This window comes from Lipotes vexillifer, unplaced genomic scaffold (assembly GCF_000442215.2).
Source record: "Lipotes vexillifer unplaced genomic scaffold, Lipotes_vexillifer_v1.1 scaffold469, whole genome shotgun sequence".
Lineage (NCBI taxonomy): Eukaryota > Metazoa > Chordata > Mammalia > Artiodactyla > Lipotidae > Lipotes > Lipotes vexillifer.
In genome coordinates this window covers 2,885,713-2,906,029 of record NW_006788006.1, presented here as the reverse complement: position 1 = coordinate 2,906,029, position 20,317 = coordinate 2,885,713, and the positions used below count along the sequence as shown (strand labels likewise).

The window sequence follows — 20,317 nt, the reverse complement described above, 5'->3', positions numbered from 1 at the left end:
GACCTGGCCAAGGGCACAGAGCCTCAGGCCACCCATGGGGCTCTCACCCAGTGTCCAGCTTCAGTCTGGGGCCAGCAGAGAAGACCCTCCGGACCTGGGGCTCGGGGTCCAGGGCGCAGGTGTATTTGTGGTCTGAATGAGGCCACCACGCCTAAGCTGACTTCCTGGGTTTCTTTTTCACTTTGACTTGCCCTGGGAGGGGCCATGACATCTAACTTTTTTTTTTTCTTTTTAGTTTTTCTTGCTAAGCTTTAATGTGTTCCTGGGTGAGGACTGGGTGGCTGGGGCCTCTCCAGCAGCACAGAAGCTCGTCTGGGACTGCCGCCCTCTTCGAGGACCTAATGGGGCAGTGGGTGACCAGGCTTGTCCCCCTCTTTCTCCTCCTGCTACCCCGGCAAGGCGGTGAGTCCCCTACCCTGGAGTCACAGCTCTTCTTGCCGGGGCGGGTGGCTGTGTGTGTATATGTGGAGGGCTGTGGACCCGGTTCCCAGGGTTGTTTCTGTGTCTCTGGGCCTCAGTCTTTCCCTCTGTCAAATGTGAGCTGGATGATCATGGATTCTGATGTCAGACTTGGGCATCTCCCCTCTGGTCTTGATTTTGTCTTCTGTGGGGTGGGCTGAAGCTCTGAATCTTTCCCACATCCCAGAGTTTAATGAGAAATAGCTAAGGAAGGGATAAAGACCAAGTATATATATTATATATATATAATATAGTGTTATGTACCCAGTGTATGTAATATACACACTCTCCATCTTGTGGAATCGAATGGGAAGGGACCCAGCCCCCAGAGGATGACTAGGTTTGGACTCTCATCCCAGCTCTGCTGTTGCATGACCTCGGGCAACTTCTTTGTGCCTCAGTTTCCCTCTCTGTAAACTGGAGATCAGCAAGGTTTCAGGGCTTTTAGAGGTCAGACAGGGCTGGAGACCAGCAAAAGGGAGAGGTACAGGGGACCCTGGATTGCTTTAGAGGAGCGGCCCGAGAGCTGGATGGGTGGGTGGATGGATGGATGGGTGGACGTATGGGTAGATGAGTGGATGGATGGGTGGGTGGGTGGGTGGAAAGATGGATGGCTGAATAGATGAGTGGATGGGTGGATGGATGGATGGATGGATGGATGGATGGATGGATGGATGGATAGAAAGGTGGATGCGTGGGTGGGTGCAAGGATGGGAAAGTGGGCAGGTGCATGGATGGTCACTGGGCAAGCCCCCCTCCCCTGCAGTGAAAGGCTGAGACTGTCATTATCTCTTCATTGCCTTTGCAGCTGAGGCCTGTGGCACCATGGGGTGCTGTTTTCAGGATCCACCGTATCCGGATGCAGACTCAGGTCTGGGGCAGTTCCCCATCGTGGGAGGAAGGGGTTGTAATGGGCTCTGACTGACCCATCCCGAGCAGCCACTCCTTCAGCTCCCTCCTGCCCAGCCAAAGACTGGGGTCTCAGGAGCCCCAACCCGACAGCCTGATGGCCTGTCCTCACCAAACTCAGGTGTCCTGGAGCAGTCTCCTCTGTAAGCCTCATCTACTCCGTAACAGGGTCGCAGGACTGGTGTCTGTGTCCATCCTGATTGGTCAGCATGTGGGGCTAAGCAGCTGTTAAACATTTTGAAGTTGCTTGGAATCAAGCATTGCTGAAACATTCATGCTTGTAACAAACTCACTAAATCTGCCACTGGGCAAGGCGTTTCATCTATTCTTTTGTTCCAGAAATATTTACCAAGCACGTACTACGTGCAGACACAGTTCTAGACATAAAGGAATCAGCTGCGAGCCCAGCTGTCCTCCTGGGGTCACAGCCTAGTGCAGGAGGTGGACAAGAGGCACACAAATGCATATCCTGCATACAATGACGTGCTAGGAATAAAAAAACAGAGCAGGGTGAGGGATGGAGAGGGAGGGGGCTGCTTCAAATAGCCTAGTGCTTGAGGAGGTGACACTGAAGGAGAAATTGGAATGTCAAGATCTGGACCAAGGACATTTCAGGCAGAGGGCATAGCACATGCAAAGGTCCTGAGGTAGGAGTGAGCCTGGTGTGTTTGAGGACCAGTGAAGAGGCTGAAGTGGCTGGAGGACGAGGTGCAAGGGAGATGGCAGGAGACAGGCGGGAAGGGCACAGGAAGGTGCTGGAAGTCACAGCGTGTTTAGGCTGAGGTGACACCGGATTGCATAAGTGTCACAAAGATTCCTCTCTGGGGTGTGTCAGTTTGGGGACCCCGCCCCCCCACACTCTAATCTGTTCTCAAACCTCCAGGCTTAGCTTCGGGCCCCCGGGACCTAAACTGCTACCGGATACTCAGCAACGCTGGTTATGAATGTTCCTGGGAATATGAGGGCCCCGCAGCTGGGGTCAGCCACTTCCTGAGATGCTGGTGAGGATCCTGCCTTTGCTCCTGACCCCCTGCCTCTACTCTCAGATGTATGAGCTCGGCAGTGTCTTTGCCTCTTCCAGGGCCTCAGTTTCTCATGTCAGAAGGGAGGGCTGGAGATCTGTGTTGTGGGGTCAGCGTGGGTGGGTATCCAGTTTGGGCAGCAATTAGGATCCCTGTGGTCCTTCTTTCATCCTCACCCTGTGACTTATTCATCCATCTATTCATTTCTTCCTTCTCTCTGTGGCAGCCCATGTTAGGAGATTCTGGGATCCTCCAAACCCCTTAGTCCTAAGTTGATCCCTAAGAAACCCCCAGGCTGGGGAGCGGGGGTAAAAGGGGAAGAAAAGGATCCTGGGATGTGATGCACATCATCTGCTGTGGCCGCTGAGACTCAGTGCCAATACCCTCCTTCCTGCAGCCTCAAGCCTGGGCGCTGTTGCTACTTTGCTGCAGGCTCAGCCACCAAGCTGCAGTTCTCCGACCAGGATGGCATATCCGTGCTCCACGCTGTCACTCTCTGGGTGGAATCCCGGGCTGCCAACTGGACAGAGAAGTCCCCCAACATTACCCTGAACCTCTACAGCTCAGGTCAGCACCCTGTTCTCTTCCTCTCCACTACCGCCTCCTCACCCAGAGAAGCCTCTGGTCCCCAAGCCTAGACCTGAGGGAATTCTGGGTCCCTGGCAAGGGGCTGAATACTGCTAGCTATTTTTACAACCAACTCTGTCATGTAACCTGGCAGAGTCTTCCATGGTCCCCTAACGGATCCGCTACTGATGAACATGTAGGTAGCTTCCGGTTTCTCCTTGATACTATAATGTGGCCAAGACCCTGTTGGGTCTTATAATTTTTTTTTTTTTTTTTGCTGCATTGGGTCGTCATTGCTGTGTGTGGGCTTCCTCTAGTTGCAGAGCATGGGGGCTACTCTTCGTTGCGATGCTCTGACTGCTCATTGAGGTGGCTTCTCTTGTTGCGGAGCACGGGCTCCAGGTGCGCAGGCTTGAGTAGTTACAGCACACGGGCTCAGCAGTTGTGGCTCACGGGCTCTAGAACACAGGCTCAGTAGTTGTGGCACATGGGCTTAGTTGCTCCATGGTATGTGGGATCTTCCCGGGCCAGGGATCGGACCCGTGTCCCCTGCATTGGCAGGCGGATTCTTTTTTCTTTCTTTTTTTTTTTTTTTTTTTTTTTTTTTTTTTGCGGTACGCGGGCCTCTCACCGCTGTGGCCTCTCCCGCCGTGGAGCACAGGCTCCGGATGCTCAGGCCCAGCGGCCATGGCTCACGGGCCCAGCCGCTCCGCGGCATGTGGGATCCTCCCGGACCAGGGCCCGAACCCGTGTCCCCTGCATCGGCAGGCGGACTCTCAACCATTGTGCCACCAGGGCAGCCCTGGCAGGCGGATTCTTAACCACTGTGTCACCAGGGAAGTCCCCCGTGTTCGGTCTTTAAAATCTGTTTTCATGAATCAATAACACATACTTAGTTTATACTCGTTGAACTGCTACTGTGTGCCATGCTCAATCATGGGGGACATGGGCAAGGCCAATGGAGGTCACAGCACAGGGCTGGGACAAGGGTGAGATGAATGAGGCACTCCTTGGCCACAAAATGTTATGGGGGTGCCAAAAAATCTAAGTAGTCATTATAAACCATATCATGAAGCAACTTTTCTTTTTTAATATTTATTTACTTGGCTGTGCCGGCTCTTAATTGTGGCACGCAGGATCTTTGTTACCACATGAGGATTCTTTGTTGAAGCATGCAGGATCTTTTAGTTGCAGCATGCATGTGGGATCTAGTTCCCTGACCAGGGATCGAACCCAGGTCCCCTACATTGGGAGTGCGGAGTATTGACCACTGGACCACCAGGGAAGTCCCATGATGCAACATTTTAAAAAAAATCAATATTAATGCCCCCCCAAAAAAGCCATGACAAATCAAATATCAGATTTTTTTTTTTTTTTTTGCCGCACTGCACAGCACGCAGGATCTTATTTCCCCGACCAGGGATCGAACCCACACCCCCTACAGTGGAAGTGCAGGACCCTAACCACTGGACTGCCAGGGAATTCCCCAGAACTTCAAATAAAGGCAGGATCTGACCCTGTATTTGTACAACCTTGCCTCACTCTCCTCACCCCAATCTCAGCCCTGTCCCTGCCTTCATGGAGCCCAGATTCATGTAGGGTGATGGACAAGGCATGATCGTTACACGTGATGAGATACTGCTGGGAGGTCAGGGAGGGCTCTAGCTCAAGGATGAAAAAGATCCAGTAGGAATAAAGATGGGGAAGTGTGGATACAGCAAAACAGAGGATACAGCAAGTGCAAAGACCCTGAGCTAGAATCAGGCACAGTATAACCGAGATGCAGAAAGCATGATAGATGTCTCTCCTCAGGCCAGCCTCCTTGAAGTGGGGTTAAAAAGTTAGTAAGATTTCCCTAATAGTCCTTCAGAAAAAAGTAGAATCAGTTAATTATCCTCTCATCAGTAATTTACAAAAGTGTCTGTCTCACCACAGCCTTGCCAGCAATGAGTATTAATATTTTAAAGACACCTTTACTAATAGGATCCTGGGTATAAATCTTAACTCTTTGACCCATAGAACCCCAGGCTTAGATGGGACCTGTAGAGGTGTCCCTGATTCAAATTTTGGGAGCTTGGTGGTTTACTATGGGCCAGGAGGATCATGGGAAGATTTTCCAGAATTTTCAGGACCAACAGCTCACACCCATGCTGGCTTCCCCTTCCCAACCCCCAACTCTGCTTCCAGTTAAATACGACCCTCCCCCAGGAAACATCAAGGTGTCCAGGTCAGCGGGGCAGCTGCTCATGGAGTGGGAGACCCCAGACCACCAGGATGGTGCTGAGGTGCAGTTCCGGCACCGGACACCTGGCAGCCCGTGGAAGTGGGTGAGTTTATTCCCCAGATCAGGGGTTTGCACAGGCAAAGAGCACCCTCACACCTCTCCCGTCAGTTTTGCAATCTCTGTATCTATCACCCTTCCCACCTGGCCTCCACTCTTGCCCCATGTTTAGCCTCTGGGTCTCTCTGACATAAAGATCTGATTGTGATCTCCCTTGCTCACACACCCTCCATGGCTCCCCACTACCCTCAGTAAGTCATCCTTATCTTCAGCTGGCCCGAGTTTCCCTCACTTGCCTCATGCTTCCTCTGGCCCCTTTTTGAATGGCCATCATTCTTTGCCTATGCCCTGGATTTCCAGCCCCTTTGCCTTGGTATATGCAGTTCCTTCCACCTGCATGCCCTCCTCTGTATCTGAGCACATGTGAATCCAACCCACCTTCAGGGTCCAGCTCAAAGGATACCTCTTCCAGGAAACTACCTTTCCGCCATTCCTCCCTCCCTCCCTCCCTCCCTCCTTTCCCTTTTTTTTTTTTTTTAAGCCGTGCTGTGTGGCATGTGGGGTCTTAGATCCTCGACCAGGGACTGAACCCTTGCCCACTGCATTGGGAGCACAGAGTCTTAACTGGACTGCCAGAGAAGTCCCTCCTTTTTAAAATTCAGATGTAACTGACATATAAAATTATATTAGTTTCAAGTGTACAACATGATTTGATATTTGTATACATTGTGAAATCATCACCACAATAAATCTGTTTAACATCCGTCACGACACAGGCATGTTCCAGATTTTGCTTCTTGTAATGAGAACTTTTAAGATTTACTCTCTTAACAACTTTCAGACAATACAGTTCAGTATTGTTAACTATAGTCACCATGCTGTACATTACATCCCCAGGACTTATTTATTTTATATTGATAACTTTGTACCTTTTGACCACCTTCACCTGTTTCGCCCACATGCTACCCCTCACCTCAGGCAACCACTACTCTGTTCTCTGTATCTATGAGTTTGGTTTTTTGTTTGTTTTAAATTCACTTGTAAGTGAGATCACACAGTATTTGTCTTTCTCTGTCAGACTTATTTCACTCAACATAATGCCGTCAAGGACTATCCATTTTGCAAATGGCAGGATTTCCTTCTTTTTATGGCGAAATAATATTCCATTGATACATGTACCACATTTTCTTTATCCATTCATCCATCGATGGACGCTAAGATTGCTTTCACATCTTAGCTGCTGTAAATAATGCTGCAGTGAACATGAAGGTGCATGTATCTTTTCCAATTAGTGTTTTGCTTTTCTTTGGATAAATACTCAGAAGTGGTATTGCTGGATGATATGGTAGCTCTATTTTTAATATTTTGAGGAACTTGCACTCTGTTTTCCATAGTGGCTGCTGCAATTTACATCCCCACCAACAGTGCACAGGGTTCCCTTTTCTCCACATCCTCGCCAACAATTGTTATCTCTTGTCTTTTTGATGATAACCATTCTGACAGGTGTGAGGTGAGATCTCATTGTGGTTTTGATCTGCATTTCCCTGATGATTAGTGATGTTGAACACATTTTCATGTACCTGTTGGCCATCTGTATGTCTTCTTTGGACCTTCATTCATGCTTCAGCTACTCTATTCTCCCCTCTGTCCCCTGCAGGCAGGGCAAGCCTAGGCTTGCAAGAAACCTCAGCCCTGACCAAGTCCCCAGGAGTCCCTAGTTTGGGAGAGACAGAGACCCCCCTAGCTTCTGAATTGTGGTATCTCCCCCTCCCTCAGCCTGGGAGCATCTTGAGTCCAGGGAGTTGCCTCAGTTTGGGCCCCATCTTCCCTCCAAATGTTGTGCCCCTCCCTGAGCCTCAGTTTTCCCATCAAGTGAATGGGTTCGGATCAGTCAGAGGCAGGTGACATGGGACTCCTGTTGGGGAGGGGCTTCTCTTTACTTTTTATCTCCAGCCCCCTAACACACTCTGCAGTGGACCCTCTCAGCCCCCCTTTGCAGATGAGGAAACTGAGGCTCAGGATGTCCAGGGGCCTCTCAGCATCAGCTGGGGAGTGTGGGGCTAGCTGGGTCCTAAACTTGCCTCTCCTCATCCATGACACCACAAACAGATAGGTTTTGTCTCTTAAAATATTTTTTTAGGAAATTATAAAAATATAATTTTGCCTCCTAAAATAATGATTTTATTTTATTTTTTAATTTTTGGCCTCGACACACGGCTTGTGGGATCTTAGTTCTCTGACCAGGGATTGAACCCGGGCCCTGGAAGTGAAAGTCCTAACCACTGGACTGCAAGGAAATTCCTCCAAATAATTCTTTAAAAAAAAAAAAACTTTTTTATTTTGGAATAATCTTAGATTTTCAGAAAAGTTACAAAGAAGCACATAGAGCCTTCACCCAGCTTCCCCACAGGTTAATGGCTTTCGTTCCCAAGTCTGTCTGTCACTGGTCTCTTGCTATAAACTAAACTCCAGAGTTTATTTGGATTATCACCCGCTTTTCCAAGAATGTCCTCTTTCTGTTCTCAGATCCAATCCAGGGTTCCATGTTGCATCTAGCAAACTAATTGTTGAAAATTTCAAAAGAGCTAGAATTTTCAACACCCAAATGTAAAACAATGTATAACTGTGGTCTTGTTTTAGGGCGACTGTGGACGTCAGGATGATGCTGGCTTCGGTGAGAATAATAGTGACAATGACAGCGGTAGCAAGTTAGCATTAATTTGGCACCCACTGTGCGCTAGACCCAGTGCTAAATTCTCTGTAGGCTTGTTTGTGCCTCCCTGTAGTTCAGTATTGGATTATTCCCATTTCACAGGTGAGGAAACAAAGGCTTGGGCTTGTGAAGCCTTTGGCCAAGTTCACATCCCTAGTAGGTGGCCTTGCTGAGACTCGAGTTCCAGACAGTAGAAGAAGTGGGTGATCCTTGAGGCCCCAAGAGCACAGCACCTGGCCTATTCTGGCTGTGTCCCCAGGGTCCGGCACATGATTAGCTCTCAATAAGTGCTTGTACACAGTTGGCACTCAATAAGTGCATGTGCACAGTTGGAGCTTAATATGTGCATGATGGCTAAGTGACCAGTGCCAAGCCTTGGGCGCTCCCGGCTTTGGGACAGCCCCTTTGCTTGATGTTTGATCTGCTTCTTCCCAGAGTCATGCCTCTGCCCCTTGGAGATGGACGCGGTACAGGAATTCCAGCTGCGGCGACGGCTGAGGCCAGGGGTCCCCAGAGGTCCCTGGAGCAGCTGGAGCAGCCCTGTGTGCATCCCCCCCGGTGAGAGCACCCTGGACCACAGGAAGGGAGACAGGCGTTAGAAAGATGGTAGTAGTATTAGAAATAAGGTGGTGAGTGTTAGCAATAAGGTGATGGATGTTAGAAATAAGGCTGCCGAAGAAATTAGGGAAAATTAGTGCAAGGTGGCAGGGCAGTGGGCAAGTTTCACTTTGTAAAATGTAGCAAATCCGTAATAAAAAGAAAACATTTATCAGTCTTTCTCTCCTTCCAATTAGTTTGGTGGGTTTTGTTCTTTGAAAGCCGAACAAGGAGTTGATGGGTGCAAGTGGCGGTGTCGTGAAGGCAGATTTTCCCAAATGACACAGGAAGCTGGAACCAGGGCAGCTCCAGAGTGGAGACGTGGCCCGAGGTGGGGGTGGGAGGGAGAGATGGGGGGGTGACTGTCAACATTTGTCCCCCTACCCTTTGAGCTGAAGCTTCCTCCTGCCCACCCAAGTGCGTATCTGCTGGGAAACAACTCCAACGGCTGTTTTCAGATTTTTTTTTAAATTGTAGTAAAAAAAGACATAATATAAAATTTGCCATTTTAACCATTTTTAGGCAGTTGCATTAAGTATATTCACACTATCGTGGAGTGGATCTCCATGTTTGCAGATTTTGAAAACTACTTAATGACCCATAGAATCCTGTGTTTCATGGGAGGGAAGGAAAAGGTCCCGGGACCCAATCCAGGGTCTGCAGAACGTTGTGAGCAAGGGCCCCACCCCCAGTGTCACTGTCTTGCTGTCTCATTGCAGAAACCCCCCCACAGGCCAAGGTGAGGTTCTCGGTGGAGCAGCTCGGCCCGGGTGGGAGGAGGAAGGTCACCTTGCATGAGCAGGTAATGGGACCATCACAGGCTTGTGGGGTGGCCTGAGGACAGAGAGAAGGAGACAAGAGGCTGGAGTGGAAGTGCTTAAAAGGAGGGAGATGAGCCGTGGAGGTGGTAGGGACTGGAAGGACTGTGGGTTGAACTCTGAAGGTAATGGGGAGCCATGGAGGGTGTGTGAGCAGAGGAAGGATATGGCTGGACTCAGGTGTTCACAGGCTCCCTCTGGCAGCCATTGGGGGAGCAGATTTTGGGGGGCTCACGTGGAAGCTGGAAGGCCAGGAAGGGGTTGACTGTGCTGGTCTGGATGGGAGATGATTTTTTTGAAGTCCCCCAAACAACTCATTAAGTACAGTCGAATGAACCCATTTTCCAGAGGAGGAAACTGAGGCGCAGAGGGGAAATCCCCTGCCTGAGTTGGGGCAAACTCACCATACATTTCAACCCCTGGCTTCACCATAATTGATTCCGCCAGGTCCCCAATGGGCTGGCACTATAAAGCTGTAGTGAAGCTCCTTCTCGTCCTAGGTTTCTTATAATTTGAATTTCTTCTCTCAGGAAAAATGTCCAGGCTCGAAGTAACTGGGTCCAAAGACGGAAACATTTTTTTCCTCTGGCTTTCAGTGGGTTTTGCCAAATTATTTTCCCCTCCCCCTAAACCAATGAGCAGTGGATGTGTCAGTTTCCCAGCAGCCTTGCCAGCACTGAGGTTTACTATTTTTAAAAAATTTTCATACATGTCATCAGCTGTGGCCCGTGGATGAGCCTGTGCTCGTGGGCAGCATCCTGATGTCAACCCACGGGGACGACGTGCATGTTCAGGTCCCCACAAACCATCTCTCACACTCACAACAGCTGCCCCAGCTGGAGCTTCCGGAAGGCTGCCTCGGGCCCGACTCAGGCATGGAGGTGACCTACCATGTCCACCTGCATATGCTGTCCTGCCCATGTAAAGCCAAGGCCACGAGGACTCTGCCCCTGCGGAAAAAGCTCAGCCTCTCGGGTGCCGCCTATGACCTGGTTGTCGTTTCCCGGAATCGCTTTGGCCTCGGTCCCAACCAGACATGGCACATTCCTGCCTATATCCACTCAGGTGCCTTTGGCTGGGCAGTGGGGGGACCCCTTGGAGCTGAGCACGTACTCGAGCCTCAGCTAGACTAGGGTGAAGCGAGGCACAAAAATGTAATGTGGTGTCTAATTTAGGAGTGTGTAAAGTCAGTATTCAAAATGCATAGCATTAAAAAATGCATAGCGCTATAGTGTAATAGTTTAAAAATTTCTCACTGGCAAACTGTGGCCCAGGCCAAACACTTGTTTTTGTAAATAAAGTTTTATTGGGACCAGGGCCAAGATCAGGGTGTGGCAAGCAAGGCAGGGTCGTGCAAATACAGGGTTGATCCTGTCTTTATTTAAAATCTAGACATTTTGCTCATTTTATATACATGTATACATATGTTAAATATATACATATATTTATACACAATGAAAAAATCAATGGTGATGATGTGGATAAAAGGGAACCTTCATACACTGTTGGCAGGAATGTAAATTGGTGCAGCCACTATGGAAAACAGTATGGAGATTCCTCAGAAAATTAAGACTAGAACTACCATATGATCCAGCAATTCCACTTCTGGGTATTTATCCAAAGAAAAAGAAAACATAATTGGAAAAAATATATGCACCCCTATGTTCATTGCAGCGTTATTCACAATAGCCAAGATATGGAAACAACCTAAGTGCCCATCAATGGATGAATGGACAAAAAAGATGTGGTGCATGTATACAATGGAATACTACTCAGCCATAAAGAAGAATGAAATGCTGCCATTTGTGACAACATGCGTGGACCCTGAGGATATTATGCTTAGTGAAACAATTCAGCTGGAGAAAGACAAATACCCTATGATTTCACTCAGATGTGAAATATAAAAACCAACCAACCAACCAAACAAACAAACAACTGACTGACTAAATAGATGGACAAACCAAAACTAATACATAGATATAGAGAACAGATTAGTGATTACCAGAGGGGAAGAGGCAGGGGGAGGGGAGAGGTAAAGGGGATCAACTGCATGGTGACAGATGGAAACTAAATTTTTCATGTTGAGCACACAGTAGGGTATTCAGAAGTCAAAATATAATATTGTGCACATGAAACATTTTTATTATTATAATATTATAAACCAGTGTTACCTCAAAAAAATAAATCTAAAATTTAAAAATTAAGGTTTATATGTATGTATATAAACATATGTATTTTATTGAGGTAAAGTTCACATATCAAAATGAACCATTTTAACAAGTACAATTTGGTGCCTTAATTACATTCACAATGTTGTGCAATCATCACCTCTGTCTAGTTCCAGAACCTTTTCATCACACCCAAAAGGAGACCCTGTCCCCCTTAGCAGTCACTCCCCCTCCCCCTCCCCAAGCCCCTGACAATCACCAATCTGCTTTCTGTCTCTGTGGATTTGCCTGCTCTGGGCATTTCATAGAATTAATCATATACTATGTGACCTTTTGTGGCTGGCTTCTTTCACAGCCTGATATCTTCAAGATTCATCCACATTGTAGCATGCATCAGTGCTTCATTCCTTTTTATGGCTGAGTAATATTCCACTGTGTGAATGGTCCACATTTTGTTTACCTGTTTTTCCACTGATGGACATTTGAGCTGTTTTCATTGTTTGGCAACCGTGAATAGTACTCAGTACATATTTTTAGGTTCATTTTGATTTTTTAAAAAATACTGCATTAGAAGAGTGTTGATCTTGGTGATTGAGTTCCTTGGCGCCTCCTTAATTTCATGCCCAAGATAAGTGCCCTGCTCGCTTCACCTTAGTCCTGATCCTGCTGAGCACCCAGCTGGGCTGTTAGGATGATGCCCATTTCAGAGATGAGATGACTGAGGCTCAGACAGATGAAGCCACTTGCAAGGGTGACACAGCAGCAAGTCTGTCAGCTCCTGGTCTGCTTTGAGCCATGGCCTCGCTACGTGACCTTGGGCTGGTGGCTCTCCGGCTTCGAGCCTCAGTTTTTATATCATTGGGATAATCATGGTCCCACTTTGTGGGAAAGTGGCGCCTGTAAAACGCTCAGCACTGGCCTGGCGCATACAGTCGGAACTCAATAAATGATAGCTATTGTCCCTAGAATTGGAAGCAATACCCACCTCTCAGGTTGGTACAGGTGGCCTTGCTGTAGGGAGTGGAGAGATGAGCCCAGGGGGCTGAGTGGGTCTGTCCTCGGGGCTTTGAGCTCTGGTCCAGCCGGGAGGCTCCTCCTCCACCACAGCCACCCACCGCTGGGCAAGGTGGGTGGTGGGTGGCCAGGCATCTGCTGGACCAGGAGATGCCCACTAGCCTGACAGGGTAGTAGCGGCAGCATAGGGAGCACTGACTGTGGGCATCCTGGCAGGGAACCCACAGTCAGGCTGGGGGAGGACTCGATTCATTCAAACAGCCCCTGCTGTCCCCTCTGTGCTCAGCCCCCATCCTGGCAGCCCCCAGTGCAGGGAGACAGAGCCAGGTACAGACACTCCTGGCCCTGGGGGGTTAGAGCTTGTCAAGAGGGTGGGATGGGGCTATAGGAGCCTTGGGTTGCGGGGAGCATGAGGCAGCTATTCTGATGTGCCTCTCTTGTCTTCTTCCAGAACCAGGGGTTCTGAATATCAGTACCAGAGCCAACAGGACCACCATGCATTGGCCAGCCCGGGCCCAGGGCATGACATACTGCATTGAGTGGCAGCCCCAGGGCCAGGACGAGAGCCTTGCCACCTGCACCCTGACGGCACCCCAGGACCGGGACCCTGATGGAATGGGTACCGTAATATTGGTTGCCCTGCATCCTCCATTGGAGCTCCTGGTCAGCTCAAACCTACAGTCATCATCCTTGTGGGATGTCTGAGGCCCAGAGAGGTCTTGCCACTTGTGCAAGGTCACACAGAGGTGGGGACAGGCCAAGACAGACTCTTCCACTCATGCAGGTCTGGAGCTTCCTGCTGGGATCCTGGGGTGTCAGGGTTCAGCCCTGGGAAAGTTGCACCCCAGCAGGTAATGAGTCTCACGTCCCAGGGTGTTTGTTAAACATTCACCCGTGCCAGGAAAGGTAGCAGCTAGCAAGATGCAGGTGGTAAATTAATGAGGCCTCTGGAGGGAAAGGGAGGGTGCCAAATGGCCCAAGCAGCCTCTCACTCTCTGACGTGGTCTTGGCCGGGGCCCCAGGAAGCCTCAGCCTCAGCCTGGCCCTCAAAGAGCTCCCAGCCAGGGGAGACAGAGCTGGATGCAGACACCCCAGCGCCATAGAGTAGGAGCTGTGCTGGAGGGGGTGAGGACAGGTTGGGAAGGGGTGGGAAAGGGCATGAGGATGGAATCCTGGAGGAGGGGACATTGGTGCAAGGGCTTTAAAGCATGGGTAGGAGTGCTCTAAGATTTCCTGGCAGATGGCACAAGTGCGGAGGTGGGGACACAATCTATTTACTGGTCTGACCCTTGCTAATCCTTCTAGCAACGCACAGCTTGAGCCAAGCATCTGGGGCAATGCGGCAGAAGGAGTGTTACCGCATCACTATCTTTGCCTCGGCACACCCGGAGAAGCCCACCTCGTGGTCCACCGTCTTGTCCACCTACCACTTTGGAGGCAATGGTGAGTGGCCCAAACCTGCAGGGTGGTCTACCCAGGGGACTCGGCAGTGTCCTTGGGTATCAGGAAGGGGGAATACCATTTAGAGGCACCTACTGCATATCAGGCCCTGGCCAGAAGCCAGACACATAGAGGTCAGCTCAGTCAACTCTTAAGATACCCCAAGAGGTATTGCACCATTATATAGTAAGAAAACTGAGGCTCAGAGAGGGGAAGTGATGACACCAAGAGTGGTGGAACTGGCACAGCTGACTCTGTGGCCAAGGTTCCCTGGGTCTCCGGACAGTAGCAGGCTGGGCAGGCAGGAAGTACTCAACCAGCACCCTTGGAGCTGACCGTGGTAAAGGATGTTGGTTGCAGCCTCAGAGGCCGGGAGCCCACAACATGTGTCTGTAAAGAAACTCAGCCAGGATTCAGTGTCTGTGGACTGGACACCATCTCTGCTGAGCACCTGCCCCGGCGTCCTGAAGGAGTACGTTGTGCGCTGCCAGGATGAGGCCAGCAGCCAAGTATCCGGTACGTGAGGCAGCACAGGCCTGGCTGGGGGAGGAAGGGCTCTGGGCTTGAGTTCTGCCTTGCTGTGTGACCCTGGGCACCTCACTGTCCCTCTCTGGGCTTTGGTTTTCACACCCATGGAACAATAGAGTTGGACTCAAGGGTCTTGACTGGCCCTTTAGATGGCAACTCCCATGGAGCGGGGATGACTGTCTCCATTCTACAGATGGGGAAACTGAGGCCTGGAGAGGGATCCACCTGCCCAAAGGTTAAACAAGCTTGGATTTGAGCGCAGTTAGGTGCCCCTTCCTGCCCCATAGAAGAGAAAGAAATGAGGATGTACAGGGCAGGTCTCACCAGGGCTGGAACTTCCTGTCATTTCCCACATTGGGAGCCTGTTCCTCCCCACTGGGTAACATAGCCTTGTGAGAATACAGCCTCGCCCATCCATCTCCTGCAGCAACAGGCCAGGCCGCCAAGACCGTGAGTTTATATCCTGCCTTCCCTCCTCGAGCCCAGCACAGGGGCAGGAGCGGGGTGGAGGGTGGAGGGTGGAGGTGGGTGGAACGGGGGCTGCTCTGGCATCAGACATAGACATTCTGCCATCAGCTTGGTCACCCTCCGTTGTTTAGAGGGGGTAAATGAGGCCAAATGGGAGTCGGTGACTTGTTCACAGTGGCACAGCTGGAAGCAGCCCATTTGCTGAAAACCAGTTTGCCAAAAGTCAAATTGCTGAAGGTTTATGCACCAAATGCCCATTTGGCCAAATGTACCAACTTCCCTGAAATCTCTTTTGAAGAATATTCCTCTTGAATATTTACAACGAATATGGATTTAGGGTTCTAGGAATTTTTCTTCTGTATGACAGCCAACAACTGTATTCTCATTTTAAAGAATTTTATGGGGTGCTTTATTTTTTAAAAGTCATCCAATTCCACAGACACTTGTTGAGATCCTACTTTGTGCTGAGGTGCTGGGGACACTCGGGGAACAACTTAGACAAAGTTAACCCTGACCTTGTCCCTAAAGATGAGAAAGAGGTGAGGGAGGAAACCATGTAGTTATCTGGCGAAAGGGTGAACCAGGCCAGCGAAACAGCCAGTGCAAAGGCCCTGAGGTTTGGGATTGAACCTGGTGCCTTTTAGGGAGCTCTGAGGAGAAGGCAGATGCGGCTGGAAAGGAGTGGGCTAGGAGCGAGTGAAGGGCAAATTGGTCAGAATTTGAGAAAAAACAGCATCATTCACTGAATATTTTGATGAAGAATATTTTCCAAATAAGTTTGACGTGAATGGGTGTATTTAGGGAAGATTATTCAGCAAAATGTCTGTGAGCCCCCACTCCCACCCCCAGGGTGGAGCCCAGAGTAAAGGGGGTTTAGGGGCCCACGGTGCCTCCCGCCCACAGAGCTGTCAGTGAACGCCACAGAGACCCAGATCACCCTCCAGGGCCTGCGGGCTGCCACAGCCTACAAGGTGCAGGTTCGAGCAGACACAGCCAAGTGGCGGGGCGCCTGGAGCCAGCCCCTGCGCTTCACCATCGGTGAGTGAGGGGGCGGGCCCGAGTACTTACCCAGCATGCACTGCCCCATCCCACATGTCGGCAAGCAGTCCCGCCCTGACCCTCCACCCTTCCATGGCTCCCCATGCATCCCTCTCAGGAGAAAGTCGCAGGCTGACGTGCTCCCAACTCCTTCACCTCTGCTGCAGCTTCCCCTCATGAACCTTCTCTTATGCTGGCTTTTCCTTGCAGGCCTCTCTGTCTGGAATGTTTGGTCTCCTTGTCAAACTCCTATTCATCCTTCAAAACTCAGCTCAAAAGCTCTCTCCTCCAGGAAGCCTTCCAGGCTTCCTTCTGGGCAACCCCCCCCACTGCCCCTCCTACCTGGCCTGACGCCTTGGGAGTGTGTGTGGGTGTCTGTGTGGGCTCTGCCTCCCCCAGCCTTGGGGCTCCTGGGGAGAGGAAGGGAGCAGGGGGGCTATTTATTGAGTGAATGAATGAATATGAATGAATGAGTATCTCATCACAAACATAAGGATGTGGGCTCCATTGTCTTGGGGTGTGTGGCAATGAGGGATTTGGAGACCAAATGATCCCTGTTCCTGCCACGGTCCCTGCCTGTTGTCCTTGTTGTGAAGTCTGGTCCCAAGAGAACCAGTGAGTCAGACTGGGTGTGAGGTGGGCTGGTCTGGGTCCGGGAGAGCAACCACACAGGCCCTACCTGCAGGCTCTTGGAGCTACAGTGTCCTGAGCACTTATTGTGTGCCAGGGCTTTATCCTGTAGTCACAAGGCAGGCGGGGTCCCACTTCACAGAGGAGGAAGCTGAGGCACAGAGGGATTCACAGTATGCCAGGGTCAGCAGTGAGTTGATGAAGGGCCCGCCTCTCCCACTCCCTCCTCAATGAGAAGCAAGAGGTGGCTCGCCCCCAGCCCAAGCTCTTCTGCTTCCAGAAGTCCAGGTTTCTGAGTTGTCCGATTTGTCCATCTTCCTTGCATCTTTTGGGAGCTTCGTGAGCATCCTTCTCCTGGGAATCTTTGGGTACCTCGGCTTGAACAGGTAACTTGCACCCCTTCCCCCGAGATGATCTGTAATAGTGATAGTAAGAATAGTAATAACTGCTCCCCCAAGTAGGTTTTTATGTCCACTTTCGAGATGAGGAAACTGAGGCCCAGATAGTCAGGCCCAGGTATCCAGCAGTGGCGACAGTGCTGGGATTTCAAGCCGGGTCTGTCAGTCTCCCATAACCCTGACCCCTTAGCTACATCCTCACTCCCCTTATTATAACCTAATGGAGATGAAAAAAATAAGTCAGAACAATTAAAAAGTAAGAACGAACAGAAGCGCTGACCAGTTCTCCTCCTTCCCCAGGGCTGTGAGGCACCTGTGCCCACCCCTGCCCACACCTTGTGCCAGCACTGCCGTCGAGTTCTCTGGCAGCCAGGGGAAGCAGGTAAGGGCCCCATTTCTAATTCCAGGTCTTGTTTATTGGGCCCATATCTGGACCAGGGCTCTGAAGAGTAATGGCCATGCATTAACTCATTTTACTTTCCCCCAACCCACTGGTGCAAGTACTCCAAAAGCCTGTCCAATTTTATAGACAGGCAAATAGAAACCCAAAGGGGAACCTTGTGTGGGCCATTTACTAGTAGCAGAAACAGAACTGAAGTGAGTTCCACAAAGGAACCTGATGGAAAAAAAAAATCCAGGGTGGTGGGCTTCAGGCATGGCTGGATCCAGGAGCTAGGACTCCATCTCTTTGTGGTGCTATCCTCCCTTCAGGCTTCTATCTCAGGCAGGCTCAGCCTTCCCCCTGTGGAAGCAGGGTATCCATTTTTCCCATTAACTGGAGCAGAATTCTCGGACATCACTGATTGGCCCAGCTTGGGTCATATGCCCATCCCTTAGCCTATCACTAGAACCAGGGGGTAGGAGTGTTCTGATTGGCTGGGCCAGGATCACATGCCAATGGCAAGAGCTGGTGTGGGGCCCCTGCCCTGTCCAACCACATCAACTAAGAGAGGAGAAGGGGCAATTTTCCAAAGAGAAATGGGGGGTCCTTCCAACTGATCCTTGAATTGGTCTCGGGTTTTAGAGAATTAAGCCAGAGGGGACCTGGTCCACTCCATCCTTGTGTGGATGAGAAATAGGGCCCTGCCCACAGCCTTGACCCCACCGTCCGTCTCCAGGTTTGGCAGTGGACCAGCCCGGCAGACTTCCCAGAGGAGGTGTCCCAGCAAGAGGCCCTGGTGGTGAACATATCCTGGGACAAAGGAGAGCGAACTGACGTGGACACAGCTGGGCTTCTCAAGGAGAAGATGGAGCTGCCTCTGGGTGCCCCTGAGCCAGCCCTGGACACGGAGCTGCCCTTGAAAGACAGGAAATGGGTGCAGGGATGCCCTGAGGCTGGGACTCTGGGGCCTGGCTGGAAGGACAGGCTGAAGGACAGCCCTGCCCAGGCAACTGGACTCCCGCTGCTCCTGGGAGACCTAAGGCAGACCCCCAAATTCCGTTCCCAGGGAGAAACAGAAACATCTGCCTCCTCTTACAGTTAGGAAGACCAATGATCGCAATCACGACAGTTGGTTATTAAGTGCTTATTGCATACCCAGCCTGTTCTTTCTAGGCACGTGATGCCCTGAATCCCCATAACCGCCCTGAGGTACATGGCTGTCTTATTAACCTATTTCAGTGAGCCTCAGTGAGGCTCAGAGAGGGCGAGTGGCTAGCCTGTGGCCACACAACACAGGCAGGAGTCTAACCCAGGCAGAGTGACTCAGACCCCATCCCCACTGCCCAGGCTCTGGCGTCAGTGTCCCCCACCAACACCCACTCTGCCCAGCACTGGTTGTCCTGTGGTGGGAACCCTACAAACCGCCATGAAACGGGAGCTGCTACCCAGGGCCAGGGCCTGGCATCCATGGAGCAAGGCGCTGTTGGCCTGTTGGGGGTGTGTGGGATAGACTGGAGGGGGGCCCAAACGGTTTCAGGCTGATCCCAGGGTCCTGGGCTGGGCATCCTGTCCCAGAAGCATTGGATGGGGAATCTGGGCACAGAGTTCCTGGCTGCATTGCAGGGTCTCCAGGCTTGGAGGATCTAGGTGTGAAGAAAAGAATGGGAGCTCTAAGCATTCTGAGGGGGGCATTGGCACCTCCCTGGCCTCAGACTCCTCCCCTATAAAATGGGGGTGAAAAAGTAAAATAAAATAAAAAATAAAATGGAAACGCGGCTGCTGCTTTCATTATGGCTCATTACAAAGCCGCCCATCAGTTATGGAGGTACTTGGAGAAATCGGGGGTGCTGGACACGCTGACCAAGGTATTGGTAGTCTTATATGAAGAACCAGAGAATCCTAATAGTGCTTTGGATTTTTTAAAACATTGCTTAGGAGCTGCTACCCCAGAAAGTCTAGAAATAGAGCTGCTTCGCCTAGAATTGGCAGAAATGGAAGAGAAGTATGAAACTGAAAACAAAGGAGAAAGTTCAGTAAACTTATGATGGAGAGGAAGAAAATACCCTACTATAAGCCACAACATCTTTGGGAAGATATAGATTATTGCATATCAAGTATTTGTGCAGTGCAGTTATGAATGGGATTTAAATTTTAGTTTCCCAGTAATTTTAAAGATTTATATAAAGAGTTTTCATTAGGTTTGATTGTATTAAATATTAAAAATCACTGAGTGGTTTAAAAAGATAGGACAGGGACTTCCCTGGTGGCGCAGTGGATAAGAATCCTCCTGCCAATGCAGGAGACACAGGTTTGATCCCTAGTGCGGGAAGATCCCACATGCCCCGGAGCAACTAAGTCCGTGTGCCACAACTACTGAGCGCACACGCCTAGAGCCCATGAGCCACAACTACTGAGCCCACGTGCCACAGCTACTGAAGCCCGCACGCATCAATGAAGACCCAATGCAGCCCAAAATAAATGAAATTAAATCTTAAAATAAAAGACTTTAGGGCTTCCCTGGTGGCGCAGTGGTTGAGAGTCCGCCTGCCGATGCAGGGGACACGGGTTCGTGTCCCGGTCCGGGAAGATCCCACATGCCGCGGAGCGGCTGGGCCCGTGAGCCATGGCCGCTGAGCCTGCGCGTCCGGGGCCTGTGCTCCGCAACGGGAGAGGCCACGACAGTGAGAGGCCCACGTACCGCAAAAAAAAAAAGGACTTTAATATAAACTTACTGACTCAGTAATTAAATTGAATGTAATAGTTAACTTGTTTTGTTGTTTAGTTTTTTACCCAATTTAGAATAAAATTCACCTAAACTCCAAAAATTAATTAATTAAATGGGGATGATAATAATGTTGACCTCACAGAGCTGCTGTCGGGGGGGG

The 20,317-nt window shown here is 50.3% G+C and overlaps 1 protein-coding gene and 1 pseudogene across 1 annotated transcript; both read left to right on the top strand.

Annotated features, from left to right (window-relative positions):
* The first annotated feature begins 341 nt into the window (after positions 1–341).
* Positions 342–18,534, top strand: IL12RB1 (interleukin 12 receptor subunit beta 1). Its single transcript, XM_007461106.1, has 16 exons — positions 342–402; positions 1,268–1,330; positions 2,252–2,369; positions 2,788–2,957; positions 5,145–5,284; positions 7,879–7,912; positions 8,387–8,509; positions 9,268–9,350; positions 10,194–10,431; positions 13,000–13,167; positions 13,854–13,991; positions 14,349–14,504; positions 15,888–16,022; positions 16,933–17,038; positions 17,351–17,432; positions 18,169–18,534. The coding sequence occupies exons 1-16, from the start codon at positions 342–344 to the stop codon at positions 18,532–18,534; spliced, it is 2,181 nt and encodes a 726-aa protein (XP_007461168.1).
* Positions 18,535–19,210: 676 nt separating this feature from the next.
* LOC103081424 (C-Myc-binding protein pseudogene) lies at positions 19,211–19,477 on the top strand (annotated as a pseudogene).
* The last annotated feature ends 840 nt before the right edge of the window (positions 19,478–20,317 follow it).